This window comes from Bison bison, unplaced genomic scaffold, assembly GCF_000754665.1.
Source record: "Bison bison bison isolate TAMUID 2011002044 unplaced genomic scaffold, Bison_UMD1.0 scf7180017864270, whole genome shotgun sequence".
NCBI lineage: Eukaryota > Metazoa > Chordata > Mammalia > Artiodactyla > Bovidae > Bison > Bison bison.
In genome coordinates, this window is record NW_011494842.1 from 3,355,379 (window position 1) to 3,377,368 (window position 21,990).

At 39.5% G+C, this 21,990-nt stretch overlaps 1 protein-coding gene across 2 annotated transcripts in view; it reads right to left on the reverse strand.

The window, feature by feature from the left end:
- HCRTR2 (hypocretin (orexin) receptor 2) overlaps positions 1-9,857 on the reverse strand; it is a 131,163-nt gene extending 121,306 nt beyond the window's left edge. For both annotated transcript variants that reach the window (XM_010848541.1, XM_010848542.1), the window contains exon 1: positions 9,635-9,857. In XM_010848541.1, the coding sequence (XP_010846843.1) occupies positions 9,635-9,857 (223 nt within the window). The remainder of the gene's footprint in view (positions 1-9,634) is intronic.
- Between the last annotated feature and the right edge of the window lie 12,133 nt (positions 9,858-21,990).

Genomic DNA, 21,990 nt, shown 5'->3' on the forward strand with positions numbered 1-21,990 from the left:
GTGGAGAGGAACTATCTACCAGCTTATCTTAGCCTTATGCCATTATGCACTCGATTCCTCTAAATCCTCTTGTTCTAAAACTATGCAAGTTAAAATACTTTTAACTACTTTGTCTGGTTCCTGTGACAGAGACTGTTAAACGTTTCAGCAGCACTTGTAGGTGGGTTGATAGAATGGGATTGGATTTGCTCAGAGGGTTAGGGGCTTGAGCAGCATGCATTGCTTTTGGGCAACGATAGTTAAGAGCCACTGTGCAGTTTCCTGCTCACTCTTCTCCAATCATGACAACATAGAGGCTGTAAAACAACTTAACCCCAGATTTAAAAAAAAAACAAAACAAAACTTAAAACAACAAACATCTCATAGCTTCTACAAGGTCAGGAATCTGCGAGAAGCTTAGCTAGATACTGTCTCAGAATCTGTCATTAAGTCAAGCTGGTGAGGGCAGGGGAGGATGCTGCTGGCATCATCTCAAGGTTCAATCTGGCTGTAGGATTCACTTCTAAGATCATGCATGTGGTTGTTGTTAGCAGACCACGTTTCCTCTATGGCTGTTGGCTGGATATTTCAGTTTCTTAACACATGAGTTTTTCTCAACAAAGCAGCTTACTTTACCCAGAGCAAGAAATCCAAGAGCAAGAAAGTGAATGCCCAAGATGAAGCTATGATCTTTTATAATGTAATCTTGAAGGTGACATACTGTCGCTCCTGCTGTATTCCAAGAAGGCAAAATAAGGATACTCTCATTCTCTGACCCTCAGCTATCATGTCTTTGGCACCTGATTTTATCAACATTCTGAGTTCAGACACAAATTAACCATACTTACAAAACTGGCATATACATAGGGATGCATGCTGCTGGCCACCCAGATCACTTCTGGCACGAAATGGAAAGGTACAAGACAGGGGGTGAATACTGGGCAATGGGGGGATGCTGGGACCCCTCCTGGAGGTTAGTTTCACAGAGGCTCTATGCTGAGGCGGTCCATGAACAGAGAGAACGTCTGGCCCTTGAGTCACTGGATACGAGGGACTCTCCAAGCCACATTAGATGTCAAACAGATAAGAAATGATCTTCTGTGATGCTAAGCCAAAAAGAATTTAGGGTTCATTTGCTAGTACGGCACAGCCTACTTTTTCAGACCAATAAAACTCTTCACATAGTTATGTCTACAGAAAGAGAACATGACGATTGAAAGAGCTTCAAGTATTACGACTTGTAAGAGTACCTTCTTATTTTCAATTAAGACATTGGATTTATTTACTTATGCATGTGCAAGTTTTGTAAATCTGGTTAATTTGTGTCTGAACTCAGAATGTTGACAAAGCCAGATGCGAAAGACATCGTAGCTGAAGATCAGACAATGGGAGTTTGTATCCTTATTCCAGCTTCTCGGGATACAGGAAGCTGGCAAGCTTTTCCCAAGCTCACACAGATTACCTGGAGGTTTCCGTGTATTCAAACTTTTAAAATGAATTCAAATCATTTCAGGGACCTAAAATTTTCATTAAGTAGGACCTACCTCATTAGATTGTTCTGAAGAATAAATGAGGCAATATATTTAACAGTGTATTCTGAGGAGTAAAATAATATACAAATGTCAAACATCATTCATATGTATGTGATATTGAGAGCAAATTACTGTAGAAGACTCAATGTAATAATCCAAAATTATTTTCAAGAATAAAGTACTTATTCATTCTGAATAGTTTGGGTTTTTGTTTCTAAGGAAGCAGTTCCAATGACAAAGGAATTTCATGCAATATAAATATATATCTAGACCACTTACTTGGTTAAGAGATGATCTCTCATCAGGAACAAAGATGGAATGAATAAATTCAGTCCTGAGTCAGATATCTAAGTGACTGGTCATATATGTCATGCATTTCACACAACAGCCTCTCAAAGTGTTCCCCTGTCAGTGTCTAAAGGTCATTTCATGTATGATGCTGTGGGTAAGGCCTCTTTGGACATGTGCCACACCACTGTGCTCTAGGAACACTATTATGTGATATAAATGTTGACCTACTCCGTCGAATCGATACAAACTTATGGTTTTGAAATGATTCCATAAGAATATGATTTTTTATGAAAAGAAAAATAAATTTTGTGAGAAGTCTTGAAAATGAAGGGGAGAAAAGATCAAAAAGATCTTTGGATTATCTGAGATAGTAAATGTTTAGGTCCTTGGTCTTTAATGGTGTCTAAAGACAGCACCTTCAGTAACAAAATAATCCTTGGTCACAATTATCTGATATTTATCCAGTGAGTCACCCCCCGAACAGGCAAAAGCATTTTTGGCAGCACCTATTTTACCTTGAAATTTTCTCTTGCAAAGTAACCCTAGCCTGACCTTGGTTAGCTTATCAAATGAGCTCATCCTCCGACCTGAAGGACTGTGGTCTAGCAGAGGAGCGGCGTGGCAACCGGCCAGCACAGCTCCATAAATCGTCTGGAGGGCACCCACCTCAGTAGTGTTCTCATTCTCTATTTTCTTTTCTTTTTCTTGGTCAGGATTAGAAATATGGGACAAAAGCAGGAGGAAATAATGGAACACGGGTGGGCCATGGAGTCTGATCAATCCGTATTGGAAACCTAGTGCTGATGCTTATTGTCTGGCTAAACTTTGGTACAAGGAAAATTCTGGATTTCATGTTTCTCATTTGTAAATCAAAGCTATTCATCTCCTTGTTATGTTTGTCATGAGGCATCATGGAAATACATATATTCATGGTGGAACCTAGTTTCCAGGACCTGGTAGTCTCAATAAATATTCTTTATTTTCCTTTGCAATGAGAAAAGGAGTTGGAGACAAATAAATACCCTTCCATTTGGATGGATCTGTACAAGGGCTTCTCCAGTGACTCAGTGGTAAAGAATCCACCTGTAATGCAAGAGACATGCGTTCAGTCCCTGGGTCAGGAAGATTCCCCTGGAGAAGGAAATGGCAACCCACTCCAGCATTCTTGCCTGAGAAATCCCATGTACAGAGGAGCCTAGTGGGCTACAGTCCATGGGGTTGTAAAAAGAGCAGAGAGGACTGAGTGACTAAAGAACAACAAAGAGTCTGACAAACAGAGTGAATTAAGTCAGAGTCAGATAAATATCATATATTAATGCATATGTATGAAATCTAGAAAGATGATACAGACGAGCCTCTTTGCAGGGCAGGAATAGAGACACGGAGAGAATGGACATGACGACATGGTGGGGAGATGAATTGGGAGAGTAGCACTGACATATATATATATATACACACTACCATATATAAAACAGATAATGGAAACCTGCTGTAAAGCACAGGGGCCTCATCTTGGTGCTCTGTGACGACCTCATGGGATGGGGGTGGTTGTGGAAGATTCAAGAAGGAAGGAATATATAAATATATATATATAGCTGCTTCACTATGTTGTACAGCAGAAACTAACACAACATTGTAATTATCTTTAAATTAAAAAAAATAATAAACAAAAAATTTTTTTTAATGCCCTTCATTTCACTCGTCACATGTCATTGATTGGACCTCACCAGTGAGCCAGCAGAGCCATTATTATTCAACAGAGTCCTAAGGTTGGAAGCTATGTCAGAATTCTAGAAGAAGAAGGATGAAAAGATTATCTCTCACAAGGAAATAACAGCACTGGTGGATATTCCTGAAGTCTGAGGAGCTGAGTAAGATTCAGGAACTTAGGAATGCTAGCATAACTACAGTATGGAAGGATTTGCAAACATGCTCTAAAATATGAAATTTTAAAAATTACAAAAAACATAGAAAGTTCATGTATGCCCTAACAAAATCAAGAAAGAATTGTAAAAGTTGATGTGTTTGTATTTAAGTGTTAGATTCAGCCTCTTTTATAAGTTGGTATTATTTTCATTTATTTCACTTTACTCATCATTTTTTTTTTCAAATACAGAAAGAACCCATTCTATTTCAATTATCAGTAGCACATGTTATCTCATTACTGTCAGCCCATGATAAATGCTGCTGTTATCTATGAGACAGTCATTTAAAAAGTTATCACCGACATTCTGTTCAAGTCAAAAACATGATTTATTTTACCTGGTAAAATTAAGTGGTTATGATATTAGGAAAAATGTGAGGGTATCAGTTTAATTCTTCTTCAGGTAAGCATGCATTGCATTCTGTAACTAAAGTCAAGTTTAAAGCTTAGTGGCTAATCTTACCTTTTATGGTCACTATTCATGACTTCTGTTGGGTCTCAGCAGAGATGAGTAATGTATTATCTCTAAGCTCTTTCTGCTTCCTGTGTAAGAAAAGGTGGGTTCTAAAAGACCCACAGAGCTGAGGTGGGCTTTAGGATAAGCAGAAAAGAAAGGTCTCAGATTTAGGAGCAACACAAACTTGCAACTTTGAAACTATGCCATTTCCGTGTCTAGGGCATCTGATTAGCAGCTCCTTAAGAAGCAATCCTATTACATGTATTCTCTCCATTCCACCTACCCAGTTTAGTTTAACCCTTATTGGATACATTTCTTTTTTTTTTATTTTTTTTATTTTTAAACTTTACATAATTGTATTAGTTTTGCTAGATGCCCATCAGCAGATGAATGGATAAGAAAGCTGTGGTACATATACACAATGGAGGATTACTCAGCCATTAAAAAGAATACATTTGAATCAGTTCTAATGAGGTGGATACATTTCTTAATGGGCAGTGTGCTTTAAGTCAACATATTATGTATGTGCATGCTATTTAAAACATCAATACAGATAGACCAGTGGGCTAATACTGCAAAAACTCTGAGTGAATGGAACCTGGTGCATACAAATGTAACCAAGAGAAACTTATTGTGATGGTTAGGAATGACTTTCACACAGAGGCAGGAAGGCAATGTTAAACAGCTACTATGAGGCAATAAACATCTGATGGGGGCGGTGAGTGGGTGGAGCTGGGTGGGTATGCCAATGCCAGGCTACTAACAGCTTCTAGGAAAACACTCAATTGAGGAAAACACCAGAATAGAGGCCACGAAGGCTTAGCAAAACTACAGACTGGTCATGGAGGCAGAGGATGATTACTAACCACACCAGGGACAGATTTCTAGTGAGAATGAAGGGATAGAAATTGGTATTTAGTGTATACTGTGTCCAGAAAAAATATATATGTGCAATCCTCTATATATCTATATATAGGATATTCATATATCCTCACAGGATTTCTACAAGGCAGGAATTATTTTTTTATTTTGCATTTATTTTTATAAGTGTAGTTTATTCAAATATAGTTGATTTACAATGTTGTGTTAATTTCTGCTATACAGCAAAGTGATTAAGTTATACATATCAATACACTGTTTTTCATAAGCTTTTCCATTATAGTTTATCACAGGATACAGTAGCACTTTGTTGTTTAAGCATCTATATTCAATAGTTTGCATCTGCTAAACCCAAACTCCTACTCCATCCCTCCATCAAACCCTACTACCTTGGCAACCATAAGTCTGTTCTCTATGTCTGAGTCAAGTCAGTAATCATAAACAATGATTTTCAATTGGAAAAAAACAGACTTGGAGAGTTTGACAGTTTTGCCAGTGGCCACACAAGCAGTGAGATGCGCAGCTGGACTGATGTCATTTATTGAATGTTCTCCTCATTTTTCATATGAAGATGACAACAGGGAAGACAAAAGCACTTCAGGTAAAAACCATACATTTGAATGCAGAAGTAATAGAAGCAGAGAATTACTCCTTTCCTTCAGATATTTAAAATCTGAACTGACTAGAATCCATCTCTCCATTCAGTTTCTACTCAAAGAGTAGCAGGAATGATATATAAAAAAAATATTCTCTTGAGTGTTCCCAAGAACCTTCTCCCCACAAACACAGGAATTTTAAAAACAAAGCATTGCTTGACTGATGCTGAAACTAAAACTCCAACACTTTGGCCACCTGAAGTGAAGAGCCAACACATTGGAAAAGACCCTGATGCTGGGAAAGATTGAAGGCAGGAGGAGAAGGGGATGACAGAGGATGAGATGGTTGGATGTCATCACCGATTCAGTGGACATGAGCTTGAGCAAACTCTGGGAGATAGTGAAAGACAGGGAATCCTGGTGTGCTGCAGTCCATGGGGTCACAGAATCAGACAGGACTGAGCGACTGAACAGCAACAAGCATTGCTCAAGATGTACTGGTCTAATAATTGAATGCAGCTACTTGGCTAAAGTACAAGATATATTTAGGAATAGGTTATATGTGACATAATTTTGAAGATAGTGGAAAAACACTATCTCCAAAAAGAAACCAAGAATCACCTTCCTTTCTAAGGCTTATAATTCTATAATTAGACATGTGTATGTTTTTATTGGGCTTCCCAGATGCTGCTAGTGGTAAAGAACCTGCATGCCTATGTTAGAGAGCCAAAAGATGTGGGTACGATCCCTGGGTCAGAAAGATCCCTTGTAGGAGGGCATGCAACCCACCCTAGTATTCTTGCCTGGAGAATCTCATGGACAGAGGAGCCTGGTGGGCTATGGTTCACAGGGTGCAAAGAGTTGGACACAACTGAAGCGACTTAGCACACACACGTGCATGTTTTTATCAGCATGTGTATAATCATGAAATTGCATGTAGACTAATTTTTTGCCTTATCTTTGAATAACTTTTGTCAACATTTTTTCTAAGAAACTGCTTATTATCTTGGGAAAGAAGCTTCTGATGATGGAGAGGATATATAATGAGAGAGGTACCATGGAGAGCAGAAAAATAGGCAGTATGATAGTGATGTTGTCATTCTGTTCACAAAAGAACACTGTGGGAGTAATGACTTCTAACTGATTACATTCTCTTTGTAAGTTCAACAAGGTTGAGATTTTCCAAGTAGTCAGTTACATGAACGTACAAGTGGTAAGTGGACCTGAAGGGTCAGTGATTACATCTGCTGGCTGGGCTGTGGTATTTCACCTTCATACCTAATGTTGCCTCTATCTTGAATGAATAATGTGACTTCTTGTCCTGCCACTCTGCATAAAATGACATACGATGGGGTGGAGGGGCAATCTAATCTGTTTTGCAAATTTGACACAGACTTCCAAGAGCAGGAAGCTGTCTGTGAGTAATGATGCTTCTCATTTGCTTAAATGTCAAACTTCAACCTCATCAACTTTCAGGGAATATGTCAGTAAAGAATATGGGTTTCAGTTCAGCCAGAGAAGATGTCAGTCCATCCAGTCCTGAATAAAACAGCTGTCAGTTTTTTGAAAACAGAGTGCTTTTTGTATGTCTTTTTTGTTTGTTTATTTGTTTTATGCTGAATAAAATTGGCCGTTTCAGCTCTTAGGGATGTGGACAGTGCTGTCTGCCTTGGTGTGACCAAACAAGCAGCCTTACTGTAGAGGTGTTTCCTTATTGAGACTAAAACACTCCTCGGACTAGCCAACACGCACCCCTAAACTATGCAATTAGGATACAAAGATAATGCATCACAGGTCTGTGCAAGCTAGAGTAACATAACAGCAAAAAGGAGCAAATTTTACCACAGAGGTTAAGCCTGAAAGAAAATTAGTTGTGATTTGTAGCCATTCCGCAAAACGTCAAAATTTTACTGCAATGCAATAAAGTTCCTCTCCGGGTGGGTTTCTGTTGGAGAGAATGACAGAATAATTAACCCTTCATGGTAATTTATTAATAGTGGACTTAAATGCAGAGGAGAACAGGAAATGCATTCAATAAGCTTGCAGATACCAGGAGCAAAGAATTCATTCTCTATATGGTTTCTAAATCTAGAGTAGAATAACAGTGGAGAATTCTGGACCGAGGTCAGAAGGAATGAAACCAAATCTGAATCAAGTTCCTTAAAAACTTCATTTCTCTAAGTCTTGCTTCTTCTGTCAAATGCAGGTTACTCTTAGCTTTAAGTGAGACAGTATATGTGAAGGTGTCTGGCACACAGTAGGTACTCAATAGATGTTCAATTTTGATTATTCCCTTATCATTAAGTATTAGCATAATGCAGTAAAATTTGCTCTGCTAGTAGCCATATATCCTAATTGTTGTAGTTTTAAGGATAGACAACAAGAAGGGAAACAAGAATAGCATAGCATTATGATTAACAGATTTATCCTTACAACAGATAGCCCTAATAATGTGTATTTCCACTTCCATCCACCTAACTTGCATCCTCAAAAGATTTCCTTTATGTTTGCCTTTAAAAACAGCAGCAAAATTAAAACAGGCTGAAAGAACATGTAGACGGGGTCAACTAAAGTTTTCAGGGGGTTCTTATCTTTCTTATCAAATAATAATCTACCAGCTCTGAGGAATGCCTTTCAGTCACCTATCAGCTACTCTGCCCCTGAGTAGGTGAGGGACTACATTGGATGCTTCTTACCAGACTGACACCCTTGGGGAGAGAAGGTTAAAATCAAGCTGGTGCTGAGAGCCTAGTAAGTCTCTTATCAGCCTCCATTGCAGTTACAAAGTCTATGTTTTGGATTTCAGTGCCTTCCAGCCTATTCCACCTCACTCACCTTCTCCGCCTTTTTGTAATCAAGAGCATCTTCTCCTAGCTTAGCTTCTCTCTTGTCATTTTCCACAGAGATTCCCTCCACGCTGCCCTCTGCACTTAAACACCTCCACTCTCTCTCCATTCATCAAGGTAGACGCTCCTTCCATTCACAATTCATGTGTAGTCCACCCTCCCTTCCAAAGCTGCTTTTTTAAAAAAGTCGGCTTCCAGCTGCCCTAATAAACTCCATCACCACAGCCACCATCTCGCCACTGCACTCCCCCCGCCCAACCCTCAAAAATTGTGCAGAGGTGTAAAGTGGGCGAAGAAATGTATGTTTACATACAAACCTAGACAGAGAGGAACAGTGAGAACCTAGAGCTAAGGTTGGTCTCAGCTTTGGGGGGCGGAAATCAGTTGCAAATATTTCCCGAGCCCGGAAACAGAGCATGCTCTGGAAAATACATGCGTACCGTAGATAAATGAATGAATGGATGGGGTAGATGGATGGATGAATGATCGCGATCGCCCTAGTACTTTTCTCAGAGGCCCCTCCTCCTTCTTGCTTGCTCCCAGCGGCATGGGTCCCTTTTAATTCAGCTTCTGTGCATGAGCACACCTCCCTGCTTTGCCTCCGTCCCCACTCCCTGCCCTTTCGTTACCACCTTTAGACAGAGCCTCAACCCTCTCTCTCGCCAAAGGACAGTGTACCGGGCTCACAAATCTTTTATGACTCCCCCAGCCCAGGAGAGCTTGTCCCTTAGGGACACAGCTTCGCATCCTGCCAGACTGACCTCCCCCCCAGGAACCCCCAAACACCCGGCCACGACCATGTGACACAAAATGATGACTGACTGCCCCCACACTCCGGCACATTCACCTGGACAGCCCTGCCCCTCTTCTGGCGCTGGGAACCCAGGTGATTGCAAAGGCAGCGCGGCTCCCCGCGCCTCCCTGCAGAAATAAAGGATCACCATTCCAGGGCTCAGTTCTGTTCCTAAAATCCGAAAACTTCTGTTGAAAAATAATAATAATAATAATAATAACCCCACCCCAAGAGCAGCGACCTCTTTGTATGCATCCCTGCTGGGAGGAGGGGTATTGACAGCCCCGGGCGCGTGGACGTGGCGGCCCCCGCGGGGGCTGCCCGGAGCGACACTCACCCAGGACGTTCCCAATAAGCGCCACCACGAACACGATGATGTAGCCGGCGATCAGGACCCACTCGTATTCTTTGGGGTGGAGGTACTCCCTCCACAGGTACCGCAGGAATTCCTCGTCGTCATAGTCGGTGGGGTTTAAAAAGGGCTCTTGAGTTTCATTCAGCTCCGGAGCCGATGACCAGTTGCGACAAGGGGGGGAGTCCTCCAGTTTGGTGCCGGACATCCCTGGCTCCAGCCCGGGTCCACTCAGTGCTGCAAGCGGCTCGGCCCCTGCCCCATGGGCGCCGCGCTCTGAGGCGGGAGGAGGCGCGGACCGGCTACCAGGGGATCCGGAGCAGAAAATGACGTGAAAAGTTACGGAGCCAATGCCTCGGAGTCTCGCGCCCACCGGGCACCCGGTGCGGCGGCGGCGGGGCTGTCTTTGGAGGAGATGCTGCCCCAGGAGGCAGCGAGGCTGAGCATCCAGGGACCAGCCGGAGGCTGCAGCAGGGACACCGGGAGGGGACGTTCCCTGGGCTCTGGCTCAATGACTCCTGCTTCCAGCGCGGAGTCCGCAGCCCACAGCCTCCTCCCGCGCCCAGGGGAGCTAGGACTAAAGTAGGGGGAAAAAAAAATCATGAAAACGATGTCAACCTGTGTCTCCGTGGGCTCCATCTCCCTCTTTTCTACACCCCCCACCTTTCATGTCTCAAGTATACATCTCTGGACATGAAGCTTGGCAACAGAGGGTTAATACAGGATGTGCCTATGTTTTTGTATGGGACACTTAAATAGAAAGGGATGAAGGGCAGTCACTGTGTTCCTCAAGTTGGGGGTTGCAAAAGTCGTTTCAGGCAACATTTGCTTGGCTTTGCCAACGTCGCACTTGCTGCATCTTTGAGGTATCTCCTCCTCTCCTCCTCCCTGCTCCTCAAACGAGCTGGAGATCATTTTTGAATTGAAGAATATGTGTGTCTCATGAAATATAGCAGCAAATCCTTGAAGGACAATAACCCACAACATTAAAGGGATTCTCAGTAGGACGTGGGTTTCCCTAGTGGCTTAGTGGTAGAGTATCCACCTGCCAATGCAGGAGATGTGGTTCAACCCCTGGGTCATGAAGATCCCTGGAAGAAGGAAATGGCAACCCAATGCAGTAGTATTCTTGCCTTGGAAACCCCATGGACAGAGGAGCCTGGTGGGCTATGACTTAGTGACTAGATGACAACACACAACTGTAGAATGGAGTGGTGCCCACGCAGCCATGAACTCTCTGGGGAACCCCACACCCTGGCTGCTCTTTCTTCTCATTGACTCAGGACTGGCGTCACCTGCCATTCTCTCATGGATTGATTTTGTCTCCAAGAGTAGCACTTGGGGATTTGTCAGAGCTTGAGTTCAATAATCATGATAGGAGTATTGCATTGGATTGATTACAATGCTGAACTTGGGTAGGACCTTGGAATCATCTAGCCTGAGCTTCAGTCTAATATTAAAAGCCTTCTGATAATGTTCTCCACCTAGTTTGGATGTGACCACCACAATTTACTACCTCCATCATCATGTGACTGCTCTAAAGCTTAGAAAACTCTTCCTTACATTAAAATAAGGTCTTAAACCAGCATTTGTCTTTTTCAATTTTTTATTCCTAATTCCTAGTTTGCATCTTATTGCATCTTTACTTGCAATATATCTTCCACATGACAATCCTTCACATACCCAAAATAAGCATCACAATTCCCACCATCCCCTTCCATGCTTCCTTTTTCACTATTTCCACAATTATTCTCATTGTTGTTCAAGTGACACTATCTCCATAACCTACCTTGGCCTCTTCTTAGGACAACTGTCAATGTCTTGCAGAGTATGCAACTAGGAGGAGATGCAGTAATCTGTTTTGCCAGTACAAAATCTAAACTATTCTTTGGATGAAACCAATGTTTGTAACCAATTCTTTCAAAAGTCACAAGACATTATTAATTCATATCTGCAATGGCACCCCACTCCAGTACTCTTGCTTGGAAAATTCCATGGACGGAGGAGCCTGGTAGGCTGCAGTCCATGGGGTCACTAAGAGTCAGACATGACAGAGCAACTTCATTTTCACTTTTCACTTTCATGCGTTGGAGAAGGAAATGGCAACCCACTCCAGTGTTCTTGCCTGGAGAATCCCAGGGACAGGGGAGCCTAGTGGGCTGCCATCATGGGGTCGCACAGAGTCGGACACGACTGAAGCAACTTAACAGTAGCAGCAGCAGTGTTTAGTTAAGATCCCTATCCCACCCCAATTATAATTCTTCATATATGTTCTGTACTTTACAGTTTACAAAATTCTTTAATGCACATAAATGTAAAAGCCCCTGAAAGGCTGGCTATTGTTGGCCCAGTTTTACATGTGAGAAAACTGTTCCTGGAGAAATTAAGTGATTTATGAAATGTCAAGTGAGGTATCAGTGACAACACTGTCTTCTGATCTCAGCCTAATGCTTTTATTATTCAATGGGTGTCATGTTTCACAAGAAATACTATTGTGGTATTTTTCCAATCTGCTCTAGTCAAATTTATTTTTAAGAGAAATGAATAGATAGGTATTTTTTGGACAAATACTTACTTGGTGCTTTTATTTCAATCAGTGACACAAGTTTGAACAAGGTTTATGCTTTTATGCATTTATAAATACTTAATGAAATACTTAAGAAATAAATAATATTTGAACAAATACTCAAGAAATAAATAAATACTAGTAAATACTTAAGATAATTATGAGGAAGGATAAATGCCATAATGAAAATCAAACTGATGAAGTGAGTGGAGAATTCCAAAGTCCACATTAGGAATAGATGGTTGAAAAGACCTGAGTGAAGAGGTGACATGTTACCCAAATGGTAAAGGCATAAATTAATTTAATTTTGCTAATTTGAGGCTTAACAAAATCTTCTTGAATGCTGATGTCATCAGTAAATTTGACAAGCAGGCCTTCTGTGGCTTCATTCATGGTCACTGATACAAATCTGCTAACGTGATCCTGTGATATAATGTGTTCCTCTGATTTAATGATATCTATATTTCCCACTTCCCTGTATTAATCTTTTCAAAATGGGAAAAGTTGCTGTAACTTTAGTTCCAACCTCTATTCATTAACCTCTGCAAATTCCTTGCAATTGATGTTCCATGAATATGGGCATCATGTGCTATTCCATTGTATTCAGTGCCATGAGCTTTCACTGGGTGGCACTTTAACCTGTCAGTACTTCCATATGCTCTTTTTAAATATTCTACCTACAATCAATCATCACTCTTTACTAAAAGTGTCAATAAGGAGAAATGAGAATGTCTTTAAGATTTTGTTCTGATGCCTGCTTTATGCTATGATGAGCCTGGATTTATCTTGATCCTGTAAGGATTCCGTTTCTGGAACCCTGCTGTTCAGGGTTTATCAGGTGATTTATTTTAAATATGCAATACTCCAATGTCATACAAAATTTACTAAAATATTCAAGTTATCATTTGTTTTATCTTTTTGCAAGCACATTAGAGATGCTGAATATTGCAATACTCATTTTGATATGACCTCCTTCATTAGATCTTTGGATATCTTCTAGGATATTTGAAAAGAATTTTTTGTTCTGTTGATATTATTTTCTTCATTTCCAAATCTTTCTGCTGGGTATAGGGGGAAGGAAGCAGGCCAATATCACAAGACAGTGAAGAAAGTTCCAGGTTTGTCATGATGACCTCTTAAGACTGCTGTAAGAATTAAATGAACTGATATTTTAGAACAGTGTCTGGTATATAGAAAATTATCTGAAAATGTATGCTGAATAAAATTTTAAACTATATGATCTCATGATGTGAATATTATTTGTTATTACTCTAAGTGTTAATACATTTCCTTAAAAAGTGTAGATCACAATAATCTGAGTAATCCCAATTAACTACCCAGCTTAATTTTTTCCTCACTTTTATTTAGCTTTGCTGCTAGCCTGAATATATTAAAAATGAGGAAGTAAAGGAAAATAAATCTCTAAATCAGATTTTTTGGTTCTTTCAGTGGTTGTAGCTATGTTGCTCAGAGATCTCAGATTGTATAGGCTGTCCCAGATCTTCCATACTTTTTGCAGCCCTAAAATGACATTATGGATCCATTTCAATAAATGCTTCTGAATATCTGTATGTGCCAAGGAGCACATCACGAAGAGCTAGGACATAATGATCAATAAGACATAGTCCAGCCTCAATGATCTCATAGTCCAATGGTGAATTAGAAGCATTGTAATTATAGGATCACTCTGTGAGAGTGTCATAAAGAACACCTAATTTCACTTGGAGAGAACTGAATGGATGGTCCCCCACAGGGAAAGTCACTCTGGAGCTGACCCCTTGGAGAGAAGGAGAAGATGTCTAAGTGGCTAAGGACAGGAAGTGTTCAGGCAGAGGGAACAGCCATGCATGGAGACTTGGGAAAACACGGAGTGTGGGGGCAAAACCAGGCAAGGTGAGCAAGGTCAGGCTTGTACAACCCGCCTTGGCACTGCTGTGGAGACTGGAGAAGGGTGGATCTGAAGGTGAGGGCTGGTAGGAGGAAGTTTTATCCTGCTTTCAAAATGAAGGCAGCAGTTGTGGGGAGTGGGGAGAGGTGAGTATTATTTTGAAATTTAACTGCCCGAACAGACATCATCCAGATGTAAGCATCTTTCTTTAGTACTGCCTTGAGGAAGGCTGACTTCATAATAGTATGTTTGAAGTTTATGTCTCTGTTTCTCTGTGTATTTTAAAGATTAAACTAAAGAAAGGAAAAGAGAGGTGTTCCACATTTGACTTCTCAGTATTTGAAAGCAAGCTGCTTTCCTTCCATTGCTTCTGTCAGAATGAAAATTTTTATTTTATCTCAAGAAATAAAAATTCATTATTTCAAGTTGGAGCATTCTTATTAGTGACTATGTTGAGCTGACAGATTCTGGAAATAAATGCCTTAGGTTTGCAGGATGTTATCTGATATCTCTAGGCTTCAAACACTGTGGCCTTGAGCTAGAGCTTTCTGGAAAAATCCTTGAATCACAGGGAATCTAGAAATACATTTTCAGATAAAAATGATGAACGGGGCTTCTGATGATGTGATATTATTAGGAGTAACTCTTTAAAAAAAAGTTAATTTGTATCTTTTTTACATTTTAAAAAAAGTATTTATTGAATTTGTTACAAATCCAGTCCCATCACTTCTCAGCAAACAGAAAGGGTAAAAGTGGAAACATGGACAGATTTTATTTCCTTGGGCTCCGGAATCACTGCAGAAGGGGACAACAGCCATGAAATTCAGAGATACTTGCTCCTTGGAAGGAAAGCTATGACAAATCTATACAGCATATTAAAAAGCAGAGACATCACTTTGCCAAGAAAGTTCTGTACAGTCAAAGCTATGATTTGCCTAGTAGTCATGTATGGATGTGAGTGTTGTACCATAAAAATGCTGAGAGCCAAAGAATTGATGTTTCTGAACTGTGGTGCTGGAGAAGACTCTTGAGAGTCCCCTGGACATCAAGGAGATCAAACCAGTCAATCCTAAAGGAAACCAACGCTGAATGTTCATTGGAAGGATTGATGTTGATGCTGAAGCGCCAATACTTTGGTCACCTGATGGAAAGAGCTCATTTGTTGAAAGGAAAGATTGAGGGCAGGAGGAAAAGGGGGTGACAGAGGATGAGATGGTTGGATGGCATCACCGACTCAGTGGGTATGAGTTTGAGCAAGCTCTGGGAAATAGTGAAGGGAAGCCTGGTCTGCTGCAGTCTATGGGGTTGCAAAGAGTTGGACATGACTTGGTGTCTGAAAAACAACAATAAAATGGTAGTTCTGTTTTTAGTGTTTTAAGGACCTCCCATACTGTTCTTCATAGTGGCTGTATCAATTCACATTCCCACCAGGAACCTGCTTTATCATACAAGGAGCTCAGCTCGGTGCTCTGTGATGACCTAGATGAGTGGGATGGGAGAGGTGGGAGGGAGGTCAGATGGGACAGGATTTATGTATACATATAACTGGTTCATCTTGTTGTACAGAAAAAACTAATGCAATATTGTAAAGCAGTTATACTCCAATACAAAGGTACAGACTGTAACTTTTGGGGTGCTTGTCCATTCTAGGCAAGCACTTTTATGGGCACCCTTTTATGAGAAGAGTCTGTTACCTGCAAGTCCTCTGATCATTGTCTAACCATGAAAGAGACTGCCAGTGCAATACCTGCCTTTCTGAAGTGTACAACTCAGGGGCTTTTTATCAATAATATACTTCTCATTTTGTTCAACCATCACCACTACCTAACCCCAGAATGAGTCCATCACCCCAAAGAGAAACCCCATAATCTCTCATTCACCAATCTTCCTAAATGCTGGCAACTGGATTTAACTATTCTGGAAATTTCCTAGGAAAGAGGTCACAGAATATGTGGGCTTTTGTTTCTGCCTTGTTTCATTTAGCATAATAGTTTCGAGGTTCATCCATATTGTAGCATATATCAGTATTTTTAATAGCTGAACAACAATCTGTTGTATGGATATATCACATTTTATTTACTCATTCAGCAGTTGATTTTTTTCACTTTTTGGCTGTTGTAATTCTGTTATGAAATCCACATACAAGTTTCTGTGTTAACTTCTGCTTTCAGTTCTCTGAGATATATATCTAGGAGTAGAATTATTGTTTCACATGGTAATTGTATATTTAACTTTTTGAGGAATTACCAGACTGTTTTCCAAAGTGGTTATACTCTTCTACATTACCACTAGCAATGTATAAGTTTACGAATTACTTCACATCCTTACCAATACTTGCCTTAGAAAAAGATTTTTTAACTGTCCTGGTGGGTGTTAAGTGGTATCTCACTGTAAGTTTGATTTCTATTCCCCTAATGATTTAGAGCATTCTTTCATGTTCTTCTTGGCCATTTGTGTATCTTCTTTGAAAAAAAAAAGTATCTATTGGAATTATTTGCCTATCTGAAAATTTGTATTTTTATTATTGTAAGCATTTAAAAAATATATTCTGGTTACTAGACCCTTATCAGAAACTTGATTTGCAAATATTTGTTTCCTATTCTGTGGGTTGTATGTTCACATTCTTGATAGTGTCCTTTGATGCAAAACATCTTTAATTTTGATGAAGTCTATTTTATTCATGCTTTCTTCTGTTATTTTACCTTTGGTATCATACTGTCTAATCAAAGGTCCTAAAGATTTACACCTATGTTTCCTATGGAGATTTTTATTGTTTAGGGCATACATCTAGGTCTTTGATTTATGTGAGTTAATGTTCACATATGGCATAAGAAAAGGGTTCAAATTAATTTTTTTCTTTTTCTTCTTTTTTCTGGATATCTAGTTGTCCCAGCACTACTTATTTAAAAAAAACTCTCTTTTACACATTAAACACTTTGGGCACCTTTGTTGAAAATCAATTGGCCATAGACACATATGGGTTCATTTTTAGCCTTTCAATTATATTGCATTGATCTGTACGTCTATTCTTTTACCAATACGGCAATGTTTTAAATCCTATAGCTTCATAGTGTGTTTCAAAATGGAGAAATGTGAGTCCCATCAATTTTTACCTTCCTTTTCAAGATTATTTCGGCTACTCAAGATTGCTTGCAGGTCCCTATGAATTTTAGGATTAACTTGTCCATGTCTGAAAAAAAGACAACTGGATTTTTATAGAGATTGTGTTGAATTTGGATTTGTAGGGTAATTTACAGAATATTACCATCTTAATAGTATTAAATCCTCCAATAAACACAGATTATCTCTTATTTAGGCCTTTAAAAATTTTCAACAATGTTTTATATTTTTCAGTCAATACAACTTGCATGTCCTTGGTTAAATTTATTCCTAATCATTTTATTCCTACTAATGCTGTTGTAAATGGACTTGCTTTTTAAATTCCATTTCCAGATTGCTCGTTGATAGTGTATACAAACACAACAGATTTTTGCATATTGATTTTATATCCTGTAACTTTGAGGGACTCATCATGAACTCTAGTGATTTTATGTGTGTAAAATCTTTGGAGTTTTTTATGTATAAGATGATGTCATCTGCCAAAAATAGTTTTACTTCTTCCTTTCCAATCTGGATGCATTTTGCTTTGTTTTCATGTCTAACTAGCAAGTAACTGCTATACAGTGCTGATGAGAATAGGTGAAAGTGGAACTCAGCCTTTTCCCTGGTCTTAAGGGAAAGATTTCAGTCTTTCAATACTACCTGTGGGTTTTTATAGATGCTTTTTGTGAAACTGAGGAATTTCCCTTCTATCCCTTGTTTGTTGGGTATTTTTCTCATGACAATATATTGGACTTGGTTGACTTTTTCTACATCTCTTGAGATGATCATATGTGGATTTTTTGCAGTATACAACTATTGCTATGGTCTATTACAGTCATTAAGCTGAACCAATCTTATATTCCTGGGGTGAATCCCACTTGTTCATGCTATATCTTTCATAGTTCATGAGTTCAGTTTGCTAATATTTTGTTGAGGATTTTTGCATCTGTATTGGGGTTCCCTAGTGGCTCAGTGGAAAAGAATCTGACTGCCAATGCAGGAGACGTGGGTTCAATTCCTGGGTTGGGAAGATCCCTTGGAGAAGGAAATGGCAACCCACACCAGTATTCTTGCCTGGAAAATTCCAGGTAGAGAGGAGCATGGTGGGATACAGTCCATGGGTTCACAAAGAGTCAGACACAGTTCAGTGACTGAGCATGCACACACCTGCATTAAATGAGATATATTTATATACTTATGTTGTCTCACAGTTTTCTTTCTTATGGTTTCTTTGGCTTTGATATCAGAATACTGCCAGCCTCATAGAAGGACTCTGGTTTTGATTTTAGTTTTATTATTCACTATTATTGAACTTAAGGCAACGTGTCAATAATTTAAAGCTTTGGAGTCCTCATTTATAGGCTAATAACTTTATACATACAAATTGTTGTGAAGGCTAAATGAGATTATTATTAAGTGTGCTTTATAAACTGTCACTCACAGTATTTATATCACAAGTGTTGGCACTGGTGGGTGTTAAGAATAAAACAGCAATCTTGGTTGGGTAGAAACAGAAACATATGCTCAGTTCAGTTTAGTTCAGTCTCTCAGTCATGTCCCACTCTTTGCAACTCTATGAACTGCAGCACGCCAGACTTCCCTGTCCATCACCAACTCCCAGAGCTTGCTCAAACTCATGGCCATTAGGCCGGTGATGCCATCCAATCATCTCATCCTCTGTCGTTCCCTTCTGCCTTCAATTTTGCCCAGCATTAGGGTTTTTTCCAATGAGTCAGTTCTTCGCATCAGGTGGCCAAAGTATTGGAGCTTCAGCTTTGCTTTGGCATCAGTCCTTCCAATGAATATTCAGGACTGATTTCATTTAGGATTGACTGGTTTGATCTCCTTGCAGTCCAAGGGACTCTCAAGAGTCTTCTCCAACACCACAGTTCAAAAGCATCAATTCTTTGGCTCAGTTTTCTTTATAGTCCAACTCTCACATCCTTACATGACTACTTGAAAAACCATAGCTTTGACTAGATGGACTTTAGTTGGCAAAGTAACATCTCTGCTTTTTAATATGCTGTCTAGGTTGGTCATAGCTTTTCTTCCAAGGAGCAAGCGTCTTTTAATTTCATGGCTGCAGTCACCATCTGCAATGATTTTGGAGCCCAGGTAAATAAAATCTCTCACTGTTTCCATCATTTCCCCATCTATTTGCCATAAAGTCATGGGACTGGATGCCATGATCTTAGTTTTCTGAATGTTGAGTTTTAAGCAAACTTTTTCACTCTCCTCTTTCTCAGCTTTCTGCCATAAGGGTGGTGTCATTTGCTTATCTTAGGTTATTGACATTTCTCCTGGCAATCTTGATTCCAGCTTGTGCTTCATCCAGCCTGTGAAATAATAATATGTGTTTATTATTATTAAATAATAATACATTATTATTTCACATAATGTACTCTGCATATAAGTTAAATAAGCAGGGTGACAATATACAACCTTGACATACTCCTTTCCTGATTTGGAACCAGTCTATTGTTCCATGTCCAGTTCTAACTATTGCTTTCTGACCCGCATGCAGATTTCTCAAGAGGCAGGTCAGGTGGTCTAATATTTCTCTCTCTTTCAGAATTTTCCACAGTTTGCTGTGATCCACACAGTCAAAGACTTTGGCATAGTCAATAAAGCAGAAATGGATGTTTTTTTCTGAAACACTCTTGCTTTTTCGATGATCCAACAGATGTCAATTTGATCTCTGGTTCCTCTACCTTTTCTAAATCCAGCTTGAACATATGGAAGTTCACGGTTCACATACTGTTGAAGCCTGGCTTGGAGAATTTTGAGAAATATCTGTACCTTTGACTAAAATTATGCGTGCATGCTGTGCTTAGTCGCTTCGGTTGCTTCAGTCATGACTCTTTGCGATCCTATAGTCTGTCACCTGCCAGACTCCTCTGTCCTTGGAATTTTCCTGCAAGAATACTGGAGTGAGTTGCAAGCCCTACTCCAGGGGATCTTCCCAACCCAGAGATCGAACCCGTGTCTCCTGTGTCCCCTGCATCGCAGGTGGATTCTTTACTGCTGAGACACCGGGAAGCTCCCTAACTAAAATTACTATACTTTGTCACTCTCGGACTTTATTACAGCTTGTATAAAGTGAGTCACCACCATCTTAGCTGTATTGAAATAGCCACATTAGTAATAGTCATAATATAACTATAATCATATAACAATAAAATATGTTCTCACTACTGTATATGTATTGAGTGCACATTGCCCCAAGCACTTGACATGAATTGATTTATTTCATCCTCACAATGCCGTGATGAAGGTGCTGTTACCTTTCTTCATATTCAAAGTCAGAGTTATACCTGAAGTTTAGATAAATTGTTCAGTGTCACATAGCTCAGAAGTTACAGATGATCAATAAAATGTGGGACATAGTAATATTTGTTATGTGAGTTATTTGAGTCATTTTTCACTCTCATTCAAGAGTTGTTCTCACATTTTTTTAAATAATATTAAACAAATTTTACTCAAATATTTTTCCAAAACTATATATTAATACATTTTCTGAAGTAGACAGTGGATTTAAATAAAATAAGAGTGACTCAATCTAATTTTTTCTATCACCTTGAAAACTAACTTCTTTACCAACTTTTTTCTCTAATGCTGGCATAAATTAAAATACGTGTTGAAAACATCTAACCACAACCCTCACATATCTCTGCATTGAATAGCTTTTAGTCCTTGGCAATTCAGACAAGTGTTTTCTGAAGTAGAACAGTACACATTTATAGAAAACATTGAATGGTTGAGTATCTTCTAAAGACAACAAGATATCTATTATCTTATTTTTTTAGATGTCTAGTGATGATGTGAATTGGGGTTGATTTAAACATCCTTGATTGGTTTTTGTGCTAACACATACCCAGAGGGATGGTATGGGGAGGGAGGAGGGAGGAGGGTTCAGGATGGGGAACACATGTATACCTGTGGCGGATTCATTTCGATATTTGGCAAAACTAACACAATATTGTAAAGTTTAAAAATAAAATAAAATTAAAAAAAATAAAATGTAAAAAAAATAAATAGACAAAGCCAAACAAGCAGTCAAAGAAAAAAAAAAAAAGAAAATCTTGGGAATTACAAAGAGGCTTAGAGTTCTAAAATATTTTTATCCATTGACTCAGTTTGTTATTTCATAGAAAAAATAGGGGAAAGTCTTTGAAATTTAGGGGAGGAAAATCAGAAGCAACCAAACAAATGAAACCATTGTAACCTGGCAGTAAAATCATGGATTGATTTAATAGGCTTAAACATAGCATTGAATCAGGAATTTAACACAGTGCCAAGAAAATGAGAGAGAGTTGATAAATATGTCTTGGGGGTCCATCCTGGACACTAAGGCTGATCTGAGGGAGTCATCAAGACAGGTCACCCCCCTTGGTTCCTCTACCAAAGATAGGGTGTTCAGTACCATCTTTTTTAAGAAAGAGAAGAGTTCAGATAAGAAACATAAAGTTTAGTAAAGAGTCACAACAAAGGTCTGTGTAGTCAAAGCTATCATTTTCCCATAGTCTTGTACGGATAGAGAGCTGAACCATAAAGAAGGCTGAATGCCAAAGAATTGATGCTTTTGAACTGTGGTGCTGGAGAAGACTTTTGAGAGTCCCTTGGACAGCAAGGAGATCAAACCAATCAATTCTAAAGGAAATCAACCCTGAATATTCATTGGAAGGACTGATGCTAAAGCTGAAGCCCCAACATTTTAGCCACTTGATGTGAAGAGCCAACTCACTGGAAAAGACGCTGATGCTGGGAAAGACTGAGGGCAAGAGG